The 15,751-nt window shown below is 37.1% G+C and overlaps 1 protein-coding gene across 1 annotated transcript in view; it reads right to left on the bottom strand.

Moving 5' to 3' along the window:
* The window catches only part of LOC122792765 (signal-transducing adaptor protein 1-like), a 575,382-nt gene that overhangs the window by 40,878 nt on the left and 518,753 nt on the right, over positions 1-15,751 (bottom strand). Inside the window, exon 12 of the mRNA XM_044060337.1 lies at positions 7,877-7,909. Within this exon, the coding sequence (XP_043916272.1) occupies positions 7,877-7,909 (33 nt within the window). The remainder of the gene's footprint in view (positions 1-7,876; positions 7,910-15,751) is intronic.

Raw genomic sequence — 15,751 nt, 5'->3', positions numbered from 1 at the left:
CACATGTTGGTCTGCTAATGCCCATAGCATAGTCTTCAATGTAGAGTTTAACCTCTCCAAAAGACCATTAGTCTGGGGATGGTAGGGGGTGGTATTTAGATGCTTCATCCCACAACACTTCCACAGACAAATCAGTAGGCTGGCATGAAGTTGGCACCTCAGTCAGTCAGTATTTCCCATTGAAAACCTACTCTGCTGAAGATTTTTAGTAAAACATTTGCCACCTTCTCTGCCTCAATAGATAGAGTCACTGCCTCAGGACATCTGGTAGCATAATCTACTAACACCAAGATGTATTTCTTTCCTGTAGAACTTGGAGTACTCAGTGGTCCCAAAATATCCAGGGCCACTCTCTGAAATGGCTATTTGATAACAGGCAAAGGCATTAACACAGCTTTATCTTTGTCCCCTGCTTTACCAACTTTTTGGTACTTTTCACAATATCCTACCACATCTCTTGCAATTCCAGGCCAATAGATATTTTGCATAATACGTCTCTTAGTACGTCTTATGCCCATATGACCTGAGAAAGGAATGTCATGTGCTATGGCTAAAAGTGGCAGATGGTAAGCCCTAGGCACTACCACTGCCATATAACTTTACCTTCTATCCCACTCCAGGAGTCCACTCTCTGTATAACAAAGCTTTGTTCCAGTATACAGACTCCTGTCTTTCTTGTGCTTCAGGTGCCTCCTTAGCCATCTCCCTCAAGCTTTGTAATGTAGAATCCGTAAAGTCAGCATGTCTCAACTCTACCCCCAGCTTCCGTTCCACAGGAAGTCTAGTCACTTCCAGCAGCTGTACCTCATTGTCAATGTGCGTATCATCATTCAACTCTATCCTTGCAGTTACCATGTCCAAGGGGACATCAATATCTCCCAGCAGCTGTGGCTCACTTTCAGACTTACTGCTACAGGATAGCTCCTTCTCTGAAACAACTACCACACTAGCCCCAGCTTCAGATATGAGATCTGTCTGGTTCTCTCCCAGACTACCGGACCTACATGCCTGGCTCCTAGCCTGACTTTGTGTTACTGCATATATGCAAGGCATTGCATCATCACAGTCATTCTCTGTCAGGACATCTGCAGGAATATTGTCAAACACAAGCTCCCCTTCCATAGGAAACCTAGTAACTTCTGACAGCTGCACCTTACTGTCACTCTGGGTATCACCACTCACTTATGTCCTCACAGTCACCATGTCTAAGGGAACATCAGTACACACCAGCTACCAGATAGCATCTTCTCTGAAACAGCCACCACACTAGTCCCAGCTTCAGGTATGAGATCTGTATGGTTCTCTCCCAGGCTTCTGGGCCTACATGCCTGTCTCCCAGCCTGACTATGTGTCACTGCATGCACACAAGACACTGCATCATCACAGTCATTCCCTGCAGAAATATTCTGAAACAGGAAGCTTAGAAACTTCCGAAAGCTGTGCCTCACTGTCACTCTAGGTACCACCACTCACCTCTGTCCTTACAGTCACCATGTCTAAGGACACATAAGTACCCACCAGCAGCTGTGGCTCACATTCAGACTTACTGCTACCAGATAGGAACTTATCCGAAACAGCAACCACGCCAGTCCCAACTTCAGGTATGAGATCTTTCTGGGTTTCTCCCAGACTACTGGACCTATGCGCCCTTCTCCAAGCCTGACTGTGTGTCATTGCATGTGCACTAGGTACTGCATCATCAAAGTCATTCTCTATCAGGGCATCTACAGGAATATAATCAGATACACCTACTTGCTTGCTTTCTTTACCACCCTCCCAGTCAAGATGAACCCTAGCCAAAGGTATTTGGAATGGGTTCCCTCCCAATGCTCTGACTGGAGTGACTGCCCAAGCAAGTACTGCTCTTCTCTAACCACTGCAGGCCTCACAATGGTTATATCAGTAGCTGTGCCCCCCTTAGCAGTTACCTGTTCACCATCTACTAAGATAGGATATATATTTTGGTAATAATTTGGCAACCCAGTTGTTTCAGAATAACTTACCACTGGCAGTTTGTCATCAACACTTGCTGGCGTTCTCATCTTTTGTTTCTCAGCTTGCCTTGATGGACATTTGACTGCTATGTATCCCCTCTGGTTACACTTGATACATCTAATCCCTAACCGTGCACTTGGATTAGTAGTTTTCCCCATTACTGGTGTACTCTGTTGGAGTGGTTTAGACTGCCCCCCATCAGTTCCATTACATCCACATACAGCACAACGTATCCCTTTCCTATGCAGATGTGCTCTGCTTGCCAGGTAGATATCCCCTTTTCTCCCCAGTTCCTCTGCAGAGTTACACCCTCGGTCTGCTGACCAGACTCTCATGTCATCAGACAAAGTACTGAGGGCTTGTTCCCTCACCAAAAGGTCTGCTAGTCTCTCAAAAGTGGTGACCTGACATCCACTCACCCATCTGTGAAAGCTAGTATTTAAGTCAGCAATATATTCATGTAACTTTTATCTGCCTTCCGTGCATATTCACAAAACTTTTTTCTATATGCCTCAGGTGGAAGTTTAAAAGAGTCAAGCAAGCAACATTTCACTTTGTCATAATTCAAACAATTTACATCATTTAACTTTGCTACAGCTTGAACAGCTTTACCATGGAGTAAGGGAATCAGGAGCTGATCCCAGAGCTCATGGTCAACATCATATTGTCTACATAGCCTCTCAAAGATATGAATAAAACTATCAAAGTCATCCCCATCCTTGTACTGAGGAAAACATTTACTGAACTGTATGGCTTCTGGGGTCTGGTTATTCCCTTCCCTATTACCTCCATGATCCTCTTGAAGGGTAAGGAGCTCCACTTCATGATGGTGCTGTCTCTCATTCTCCTCATGCTAACTCTCATTTTCCTCAGCTTCTAAATGTCTGTTTTCCAGTTCATGTTGATGCTGTTTCTCCTCAGCCTCCAGTTCATATCGATGCTGTTTCTCCTCAGCCCCCAGACATTGCATTCGCTCCTCAGACTCCAAATGATGGGTTTCCAGGCACTGTTTGTTTGCTGATTCCAGTTCAAGATGTTTGGTCTCCAGGTGTAGCCTCTTCAACTCCAGATGGAGTCTCAGGTCCTCCGATGAAAATATCAACTGTCCCATCTTGGCAGGCTGCATAACACCAACACCAAACTGGATATCCTCCGAATGGTTGGTCTGTGCTGTGGCTGCAACCAGGTCTGAAATCATTGCTTCCTAGGTCAGGTTAGCATGCACCAGTCCTTTGGCTTCACACTCCTTAGCCAAGTGAATCTTTGTCAGCTTGCTAATATTTTCTGCTGACATCCTTGCATGCTATCCCTGACTATCTAACTAAACAAATAAATAAAACTGTGGTGGATTGAAATTCTGAATGTTTACCTTGTGGCTGTCAAGATTGCACATCTTAATGACAACTACCCACAGGCTACTGAAATCCATTTAAAAATCCCACAATGCTGGCACCAATAATGTGATGTCTGGCTTTATCCCACCAGACTGCGACCAATTAAATGATATCCCTTACTACCATGAGTCAGTAACTAAGAGCGTCAATCCCCACTACTGACTCCAATATGAGACTGTCACTTCAACAGAAGTAATATTTCACAATTTTCCCCTAAGAGCACAACAGCAACATGCTCTATTTTCCTGGGACTGGACTATATACTGCTGTCAACCTCAAATGTATTTTCTTATTACACACGTCAGAGCAATGTGTCCCAGTTTAAGACCTGTGATACACTCACACTCAAAGTAAATTTAAATCTCACATATCCAAACACTTCTGGGAAAGCCCAACACAGATTTCCAGCTGTGTCCATTCCACAAAATAATACAGTAACTCTGCCACCAATCAGAGTGTCTTCATTCAAGGGGTGTCCAATTTTGAAAATTAAATATCAAAATAAATGATAGCTATGACCATAAGCAACCAAGCCTTCAAGGTGACCTGGGGAGTTTCAAACAGGTAGAAGCACTCTCTAATCTCTAAAGAAAGACATTGATTTCAAGCCACAGTGTAAAGTAACGAAAAACATTTAATAATAAGTAAAATGATTACAAGAATATAAATCAATAGCTTTCGTTAAACACCAGAACTCAGTCACTGGAAATGTAAAATTAAACTGCAGGATAGGAGTCCATTATTCTAGAAAAACTCTATCTTAATAACTAAACTTTCCTAATCTATTTTAAGAATACTGTCCCTGATCTAATCTAACACATAACAGCAAGGGCAAGACCAAGGCAGGCTTACAGTTTTTGGTGCGTTCTCTCTCTTTCATGGGTGTCCAATGACTGCACAGCACAGTAACTGACTATGATTGTATTTCCCAAGCTACTGCATTTGACAGACTGCAGTCTCAACTGTCTTATTTTAAAAATAACAATCAGCTGTTTGAAAACATCCTTTTTATGTCAATAAGCTGTTTAAATAATCACTTAGCAACCAGGAACATTCTAATGACATTCAGCTGTTTGTCCACAGTTTGTGCTTTAGAATGTCCCTCTCAAACATGCATAATTAGAAATGTATTAAAACATTTACAATTAGGCATGCTGGCATGCAATATAAATTAATCTGAGAATATGCACAAATCTGCTAGACATGCTTACACAGATGACAGTGTTTTCATTTTCTTCACATTATGTACAATTAAGTCCTAATAAAACATGTTAAAGACTGTTGGCTTTCTATAAAAATGCAATTTAATATACTATTTCCAAATGTAGTTGACGGTGGCAAGGTGACATCATCAAAACTCTTAGGATATGTGAACCATGGCTTGATTCTGAGCTCCATTCCCTGAGACAGAAATGCAGGAGGTTGAATGCTGTTGGAGGCATGCAGGACACTGGAGTGACAAGGTTGAATTGGTCAATCATTTTACTCATTGCCAGTCAAACATTTCCAAGGCAGTTTTTCTCTACTGACTATCCATGCTCTTTCAGACTGTATACAGACTGCATAGCCCAGCATGTTTTAATGCTTGTAAAGCTTTTAGCCCTGAACAATGTGAGGTGGATAAAATGAAAATATATATGAATAAATATATATAAATAGCTGAAAAGATTCTTACTATTAGGTTAGTACTGCTTCCACCTGACACCATAGCCATTGCACTGCCTGAGGTTGAGAAACGTTCCTTCTTTTTTGACTGAGTATTGAGGTCCTGTATGAAGAGCCCACATGATCGATTTTGAGTATGTTTTTTATAATTTGTGGACTGGACCCATGCCCCTCCAGGTTGGTTTTTGATTGCCTGGAAATTTTTAATCCTGTTATTGACAAGATTATAAAATGTTTCTTGAAGGTTTTTTTTTTCATTTCTTTTAAAGGGGTTTTACTTTATTGTTGCCCTCAGAAAAGCATCATAAAAATAATCTCTCAAATTCTGTATTTTGAGACAAAAGTTTTGCAGGAGGTCATCTGTACTCAACTTGTATCTTATATTATAGTACATGGCTCATGGATGCTGTCCAGGATGGGTTCCAGACTCATCATAGTACCGAGACTGGTCTCATTAACATTGTTAGTTATCTCCTCATGGCTGCAGATCAACACTTTTACTCCCACTGGTCCTGCTTGATCTATTAATAGCATTTGACACTGTAATCCATGATATTCAAACCAAACATTTAAATTCTTATTTCATTTTCAACACTACTGACCTTTACTGGTTTGTTCCCCATGGTTCTAATTATACCCCTAGGGTGGTTTCTGGTATTAACGCTTCTTTTATCTGCCATCTATTGTATGGGCTTCCACATAACTTGATAGTGGGCTCATTATTATTTATACTGCTCATGCTGTTCCTTAGAAATTTGATCCAGGGGAGTGATTTGTTGTGTCATTATTATGCTGTCAGTGACATGCAGTTTTATCTCCCCTTTGTTCATAAACACATGACAAATGTTGATGTTTAGCAGATAACCTACAGGCTGTTGATCACCGGCTCACCTTTAAGTATTTGAAACTGAACACATCTAGAACAGAGGCCTTTGTTGTGTATGCTATTTTGTGCTATTCCTCTGTTTTGCTATTTCCATGATTAGCAATGTATGATGGCATTAAGTTGGAGTTTGTGTCTAATCTGTGATGACCAGATAACATACAGGGACAGGTATCTGCTGTAGTTAAGTCATCATGCTTCCAGATGAGGAACATTGCCATAATTAGGCATTTCATACCTTCTGAAGATCTCATTCTGTTTTGTTAATGCTTTGAACTCCCCTCGCCACACTTACTGAAATGGACTTTTTGTGACTAAGATTAGTTGAATACTGCTAGTGGAATGCTCTGTAACATGGTTATTTACTAGTAGTTTTCATTACCAGCATGTTACTTTCATGTTGTGGAGACTACATCATTTCCAAAATCTTAATGTTGATCTTTATTTCTACACACTTTGGGATCGTCTTAGCCGGATGAGCTGACTGTCACATAGTGCCCATTTTGTCTTTGTGCTCTGACAGCTTTAGGTTAATAAGAATTGCTACAACATGGCTTGAAACATTTGGTGTTTATTTTATTTATTAAGGTATTTTTCATTTATCTTGTCTTTATTGAAGATACAAGAAAACTTTTATTTTTGTCAGTGATTTTCTGCCATAATTGTTTCTGTAATTTACTTTATTCAGATCTACTTTCTGTTTTAATATCATTTCCAAAGTGCTAGGTTTATAGTTACTACAATACAACTGAAGTTGAAAGAAACAGAAGTACGGAAATTTGACATCATTTTTAGTGTGGTTTAATTTTAACTGGCTTGGTCATTGCTAAATAGTGTGTGCTCTCAATTGATTCCTCATCGTTTCAGTTACTGCTCAGTATTATATACAGAACAGCAACGCAGAATATTTTAGTCATGGTACCCATTTTATCCAGTAGAAAGTCGCTGTGTAAACTGATCTGATAGTCATCTTCCTTTCTATAATCTCTGTACTACTGCTACCTCTGAGCTCATGTGTCATCTAAAGGACCATCCCCGGAATGAGGCCTACTGAGTCTTCTACTCTGGCATCTTAAACTGCTTCATTAAATTAAGTGGCACACACTGTATTTAGTAATACAAGTTTTTAAAAATATTTTACAGCTGAATGATAGAAGTCTGATTCAAGATAACCTTGTGCTTTAACAAAACTACCCTTTCCTAATATAACCATTTGTTTATGTAATAAACTTAGAGTCACTCTATTTAGCCAGTCAGTGAACGAAGACTTCCTCAAAATTCTTGTGGAATTCTGAGTGAATCACTGATACACAAATGCAGAAATGCCCAATGTAAAAAAGACAGCTGATTGAGAGGAATTCCTTACTTCTCTGGTAAGGAACTAACAAACTAAATTTGCTCTGTATTCATTTTGCTGCTGGCTAAACATCTTAGTGTATTTTTATTAAGGCACAGTGGTGCAAAACCTAAATATCAAGTAGATTCATGGCAAAGCACCCCAACTTTTTTACCTTCTTAAAGAACATAGTTTTTAATTCCAGAATTTATTCTATATGCATTAGCTAACGTATTAAGTTTAGAAGTGTTTTTTTTTCTAGAATGCTCTTTCAGTATGTTCTACTTTGGATGTTATTTTCAAAATGGGGGATAAAATACTACCCCCACCCCATCTCGCTCTTTTCAGTAAAGAAGGGTACTGTCAGCATCCTTGGGTCTTAACTGATGGAATGTATGATTTACAAACTTTCTAAATGTTGGCGTAATTAAAATATCTGGACACTTCAGGTAGAAAGGTGACAACTATTTTACTGTTTCAGAAATTCAGTAAACAACTTTTGAATGATGCTATCTAGAAATTTTTAACATATTTTAAATGGTTCCAGCTACTGTTAATCTTTATTTTTATAACTCTTTATATTCTAATTTTAAGAAAACTCACCTTTCAAATTCATCTTATTGAGTTCATCAAGATCTGAAAAAGAAAATAATTAAAGCAATTAAAAAATGGCACAAATACGTTTAAAATCCAAAATGCTACATAACTAGGCATACAGTCTATGAACAAATAGTCCCATATGTTGTGATGTTGTGCTGTACTTACTGTACCAGGCCTCAAACATTACAAAATATTAAATTGTGTTGCCATTGACAGGACTTAATGGACTGATTTTTGAGAATATGTTATTGCTTCTTCACTTGTGGACTAACCAAATGTTTTGTAGGCCCCAGAAAACGGTGCTGCTATAGGTTTTTGCAGCATATTATTTTATTTCTTGGTTTCTTTTCCTTTCAGAATTATTAGTAGGGGCAGTTGTGGAGCTGTCTTGGAGCTAAGCTACAGCAGATCCAAGGTCTTGTTAAAGGCAATCATCAGTGTATAAAACCTGTGCATTTAATGTACTGCATCAGTTGCTTTGGCTGACGCAATGCTTACTCTGACCATACAATACTTTTCTTGAAGTTAATTTTATAGAGTTCTGACATGGAATATCTATGCAATATACAAAATTGTGTCCGTGTACTGAGTAGTTCCCCCAAACCATATAATGCAACATTACTGGAATGAATCACTGCATCAAAAGCTGTAGTTGAAGTCCCAAGTATATGTGCTATTTCTGCAGAATAAAGCTCTAACATCTGGTTAACTACCCCAGTCTACTTAGCTGAATCCTAATATAGAAGGTAAGTGTTTTTGGATATGTTCTTTTCTTTATTCATGTGCATGTTATAAACTGTGTTCTTCAGCTTTTCAGAAAGGTCACTGGATACTAGAATGGTGTCCACACAAGTTACTGTTTGTATGTAAATTTGGTCCTAAAATGAACAGAGTTGTCTAAAGGTTGCCAAATTATCTATCCCGTGACCAGCCACTGATCTGAGTTTAAGATTATTATAGTGCTTATTTGCTGCAAAAGCAAGCATAAAATGCATAGAAATCCAATGACAATAAAGTTATTGTGAGCAGATGTTACTAACTTTTCAGTAGTCACAGAAAGGTAAGTAAGAAATGACACAAGATATGGCAAATCAAGACTACCTTGATGTAGAAATGGTTCATGAATTAGTTTCACTTGTTATGTTTATAGACAACTGGCCTCCAATAACTTCATTTTGATAGTTTCTGTTTATGTGAATACATATGTAAGCAATAACGTTTGACAGGTTGGGCATTATAGCAGTGGTAAACTAAAAAGAAGAAACGGAATACAGCGAAAGTAAGGGTAAAATTCCAAAATTTAATTCCAATGGTTGTGCACAAACGGATGAGCGCTTTCACTATAATAGCTTTTTCAGATCCTTCTACAAAAATCCCCACAAACCTGTTCTTCATATAAAGAACCCAATCAACCAATTAATAAAAGATCAAAACATTTTTTGAAGGGCTCATCTACACTTGATCATTCAAAAATAGAAACATACACAAAGCATATAAAAACATATATAAATAAATAAAAAGTGCTCATATAACATGCACTTAAATGCATCAAGTTAAAAACATTGAAGATGTGTATGAACAAGTACATCTTGATACGTATGGTCATTAGTGTACCTATACATGACTAAATGTGAGTCGACACTGAAACTAAACTACAGGTGTATGTGGATAACTGCTAAATGATCTCACATTCCTGCGTTGTTTCAACTTGGGTTTAATTGAAGCTCTATGACTCAACCCATGCTCCCTATCTGCTTTCAATGTAATAATCCAGTCAGTCTCCTTAGCCTCTGTAAAGTTCATAATGTTACCACCCCTCTTATTGGCAATAACAATCTCCAATACCCAAAACAGAAAAATATGATCCTCATGGTAGGTGATTACATGTCTCACTAAAGCATTATGTGGGGTGCCCTTCCTCATGTGGTAAATATGTTCTCTCATTCTGTCTCATAGCGGATGGTTAGTTTTACCAACATAGAAGCATGAGCATGCCTGGCAGATAGCTAAATACACCACATTAGATGTCATGCAATCTGCATCCACCCTGGTGGAAAAGGTGACATGTTGGTCTGGATGGAAAAATTCCTCACTACTATCTATATAGGAGCATAAATTACAATGACCACAGGGTTTGGTACACCCTATATTCATCACAGTCCTATCAAATCTAGTATAGCATAATGATCGCTTCAGATTACTCCTATTCCTGAACAAAAAACCCGGTGTCTCCCCCACAATGTGTTTCAAATCATCATCAACAAGGAGGATATCCCAGTGTTTGCCAATGATCTCCCTCAGCTCGGGCAGATCAGAAGTAAAACAAGTGGAGAACTTGACGGGTCTATGGACCATGTGATCTCCAGTAACTTCATACTGGCTTCTAGGTCCAAAGTATGGTAATCCCAGGGTAGTGCGAAGCGTATTTGCTTCCTCCAGATAAGAGGTGATCTCACCATCATTATATCCCCGACTCAATAATCTGCTTCTGAGGCTTTCTAACTATAAAGTAAAACCACTGTCAGTGGGATTTAATCTAGAGGCTCTAATGGCCTGCCCTTTCATGATATTCTTAAAGACAAATGGTGGATGCATACTCGACCTTAATAGTAAGGAGTTACAATGACATGCCTTACGATGGACTCCCGTATTAATCAAATTACCCGTTAGTATCTCAATATATAAATCAGAAAAAACGTTGATCCGTTCGGGCCAAACTTGTGAACACAAAACAGCTCCCCAAACAGGTCTGTCCACACAGCAACTGCTATCAGCAAAATAAATCCAACCGGATGATGTAAAAAGCGAATTTAATGTGACAAACAAATATCTGGTTTAGCGCTTTCACTCGCGACCACAGCGAGCTTCCTCAGAACAATTAAAATCAATGCTTTACATACATTTATAGTTGAAATTGGCACCAAAAAGCGCTGTTTTAAAAATTTCCAAGTTAAAGTGGTATAGCATCATTATACAATGTTAAAAAACTTCTAAAATTAAACACAACTGAATAGTCATTTATAATATAGTATATGTACTTAAATACTCCTTGATAAACTTGTATTTATCTAAATATGTATAAATGTTGAATATTAAAATGTGAATATGAATATAAAGACTATGTTAGCTTTTAAATGTTATATAATGTTGTAAAACTGTCAAAAATGCTTACATAATAAACTCAAAATATGTATATGAATTCACTCATTTAACATCAATTAATATTTAATGGACATATGTATCAAATAGGCTACTTACAATACCCACCAAATGAACTAAAAATATTTATTTAGTTCATTCGTTTAACATCAATAGGGGTTTTATGGACATATAGTCATTTATACCTGGTGGAAAAGTGGCATCTGTGTACACCTGCCAATATAATTCTCTATAGGCTAAGTAGTTACTGGTGTTGCCTCCTCTTGGATTGTTCTTTATAATCTCTATAATGGCAAATTTAAATGTATGCTCAGTCCCTTTTTCAATAATGTGTCTGGCTAGAGCATTTTTATTGTCTCTCCTTCTTATACAATATGTATGGGAGTAGATTCTTTGCTTAAAAAACCTCTCGGTCTTCCCGATGTAAAATGCAGGACAGACCGTACATGAAGCAATGTATACCAGCATCTTGGTTTTGCAGTTCCCTTTAGATGTAAATATTTTAGTCCTATTTGAGTTCATAAGCTTAATAGGACTATTTTCATTAATGTAGCTGCACTGGTTACATGCCCCACACTTGCTAGTATGTGTAATGAATTCAGTCAGTCCATGTTTAGGTAATTCTAGTAAATACTTTAAATTCCTTCCCATTTTGTTGACAAGTATTGGCTTACTGCCAACCTTCTCCGATATTTCCTGTTCACATGTTAAAATATGCCAATTATTGGTTATGATATCTTTAATTACATTACTGAAAGGACCAAATTCAATGATACAAGCCTTTTTGTATTTTTTAATGACTCCTGTTGTTGCCTCATTGCGTACTGGTTCTTGTCCTAAGTGGGAAGCATTTATTCCCAATAATGAAGTGTACCTACTATCTCTTAGGTCCAAAATGTAGCTTGATATGTCATTCATTAAATCTATAGCATATCCTCTTTCAGAGAATAAGGAAGTAATGAAACCTATCTCCTTAATCATATCAGTATGTTCAGACATCATTCGCATGGCTCTGATGCATTGACCTTTGTATATGTTACACTTCATCTTTCTTGGATGGTAACTATGAAAGTCTATATAAGAATTTGAAAAAGTATTTTTTCTATAAATGTTTGATTTCAAACATCCATTATGAACAGAAACCAGTGTGTCCAAATATGGAACCCCTTGATTATTGTGTACTTCAGTGAATTTTAAATATTCACTGCTAGAATTAATATATGCAATAAAATCAAAGTAAGAACTATCCTCACCATTCCACATAATATAGATGTCATCCAAGAATCTGGAGTAGTAACAAATAGACTTGAAGTGTGTACTACTGAAAATATGATTGTCCTCCCATTCCAGCATGACCAGGTTAGCAAATATGGGCACGCAGCCCCCATAGCTACTCCCCTGGTCTGCTTGAAAAATTCCCCCTCAAAATATATGAAATTATTTTCTAACACTATGGACATCAAGTCCGCTAATAGTGTTATAGTGTCCCAAGTCAAGTCAGTATGTCTTCTTAAGCAGTTAGTAAATGCTTCCAATCCTTCCTCAATTGGAATGCAGCTAAATAAATCAATGACATCTATACTACTAAATATAGTGTTTGTGTTATATTTAGAAATCGGGTAATTTTTCAAAAATTCCCAAGAATCTTTTACCATGGATCTACCATTTACCATGGATCTAAGGTCCACAAAGACTATATCAACCCCCCTTTCCGGCCGATAATCTCAGGCAGTAAGTCAAAGACTTTTCCCATTGGGGTGGTCATTGACAATATGTTGAAACCTATATATGATAATGTCAAACACATGGTAAAAGATTCTTGGGAATTTTTGAAAAATTACCCTATTTCTAAATATAACACAAACACTATATTTAGTAGTATAGATGTCATTGATTTATTTAGCTGCATTCCAATTGAGGAAGGATTGGAAGCATTTACTAACTGCTTAAGAAGACATACTGACTTGACTTGGGACACTATAACACTATTAGCGGACTTGATGTCCATAGTGTTAGAAAATAATTTCATATATTTTGAGGGGGAATTTTTCAAGCAGACCAGGGGAGTAGCTATGGGGGCTGCGTGTGCGCCCATATTTGCTAACCTGGTCATGCTGGAATGGGAGGACAATCATATTTTCAGTAGTACACACTTCAAGTCTATTTGTTACTACTCCAGATTCTTGGATGACATCTATATTATGTGGAATGGTGAGGATAGTTCTTACTTTGATTTTATTGCATATATTAATTCTAGCAGTGAATATTTAAAATTCACTGAAGTACACAATAATCAAGGGGTTCCATATTTGGACACACTGGTTTCTGTTCATAATGGATGTTTGAAATCAAACATTTATAGAAAAAATACTTTTTCAAATTCTTATATAGACTTTCATAGTTACCATCCAAGAAAGATGAAGTGTAACATATACAAAGGTCAATGCATCAGAGCCATGCGAATGACGTCTGAACATACTGATATGATTAAGGAGATAGGTTTCATTACTTCCTTATTCTCTGAAAGAGGATATGCTATAGATTTAATGAATGACATATCAAGCTACATTTTGGACCTAAGAGATAGTAGGTACACTTCATTATTGGGAATAAATGCTTCCCACTTAGGACAAGAACCAGTACGCAATGAGGCAACAACAGGAGTCATTAAAAAATACAAAAAGGCTTGTATTATTGAATTTGGTCCTTTCAGTAATGTAATTAAAGATATCATAACCAATAATTGGCATATTTTAACATGTGAACAGGAAATATCGGAGAAGGTTGGCAGTAAGCCAATATTTGTCAACAAAATGGGAAGGAACTTAAAGTATTTACTAGAATTACCTAAACATGGACTGACTGAATTCATTACACATACTAGCAAGTGTGGGGCATGTAACCAGTGCAGCTACATTAATGAAAATAGTCCTATTAAGCTTATGAACTCAAATAGGACTAAAATATTTACATCTAAAGGGAACTGCAAAACCAAGATGCTGGTATACATTGCTTCATGTACGGTCTGTCCTGCATTTTACATCGGGAAGACCGAGAGGTTTTTTAAGCAAAGAATCTACTCCCATACACATTGTATAAGAAGGAGAGACAATAAAAATGCTCTAGCCAGACACATTATTGAAAAAGGGACTGAGCATACATTTAAATTTGCCATTATAGAGATTATAAAGAACAATCCAAGAGGAGGCAACACCAGTAACTACTTAGCCTATAGAGAATTATATTGGCAGGTGTACACAGATGCCACTTTTCCACCAGGTATAAATGACTATATGTCCATAAAACCCCTATTGATGTTAAACGAATGAACTAAATAAATATTTTTAGTTCATTTGGTGGGTATTGTAAGTAGCCTATTTGATACATATGTCCATTAAATATTAATTGATGTTAAATGAGTGAATTCATATACATATTTTGAGTTTATTATGTAAGCATTTTTGACAGTTTTACAACATTATATAACATTTAAAAGCTAACATAGTCTTTATATTCATATTCACATTTTAATATTCAACATTTATACATATTTAGATAAATACAAGTTTATCAAGGAGTATTTAAGTACATATACTATAAAATAAATAACTATTCAGTTGTGTTTAATTTTAGAAGTTTTTTAACATTGTATAATGATGCTATACCACTTTAACTTGGAAATTTTTAAAACAGCGCTTTTTGGCGCCAATTTCAACTATAAATGTATGTAAAGCATTGATTTTAATTGTTCTGAGGAAGCTCGCTGTGGTCGCGAGTGAAAGCGCTAAACCAGATATTTGTTTGTCACATTAAATTCGCTTTTTACATCATCCGGTTGGATTTATTTTGCTGATAGCAGTTGCTGTGTGGACAGACCTGTTTGGGGAGCTGTTTTGTGTTCAATATATAAATCAAGGAAATCAATTCTATGTGTTGAGTGATTCATGGTAAAAGTAAGGAATGTAGTTAAACTATTTATAATTGATAACATTGATTCCAACTGTGTTGATGTACCATTCCAAAGGACAAAACGGTCATCAACAAACCTTCTGTAGAACACCACGTGTTCACAAAATAATTCATTCTTAAATAGAATATGCTCTTCCCAATGGGTAAGAAACATGTTGGCGTAGCTGTTGGCACAAGGTGTGCCCATAGCTATGCCATCCCGTTGTCTATAGATCTGGTCCTGGAACATGAAAAAGTTATTCTCTAAGACCAGTTCCAAAAAATGAACTATAAGATCTATCAGCACTGTCGTATAATTACTATGCGCTTTCAAATAGTGTGATACATAATCAAGCCCTGTATCATTGGGAATCACAGTAAGCAAAGATTGGACATCAAAGGTGACAAAAATACAGTCACATACCATCCCTTGCTGTCCAATACATTCATATAAATCAATCAGAAACTGCTTGGAATCCTTTAAAACTATAACATTATCATTCAACACACATCTTAGATGTTTTTCTACAAAGACTGATAGATGTTCAGTGGCCCAACCACGGCCAGACACTGTCGGTCTCATAGGTGGGTTTTCCGCATCTTTATGTACCTTAGGGAGCCCTTGTATAATTGGTATGATCGGTGCACAAATCATAAGGTATTCATATAACTCCTTATCTATCAAATTGCTCCTAAATATGTCATAAAGTGTGTTACTAATGTATTTAATAACAGAGTATACCTCATCAATAGAAGTAGGCTCATAAAACC

The sequence above is a fragment of the Protopterus annectens genome, chromosome 2.part0 (genome assembly GCF_019279795.1).
Source record: "Protopterus annectens isolate FY-2018-M chromosome 2.part0, PAN1.0, whole genome shotgun sequence".
Taxonomy (NCBI): Eukaryota; Metazoa; Chordata; order Ceratodontiformes; family Protopteridae; genus Protopterus; species Protopterus annectens.
This window is presented reverse-complemented; position numbering and strand designations above follow the sequence as displayed.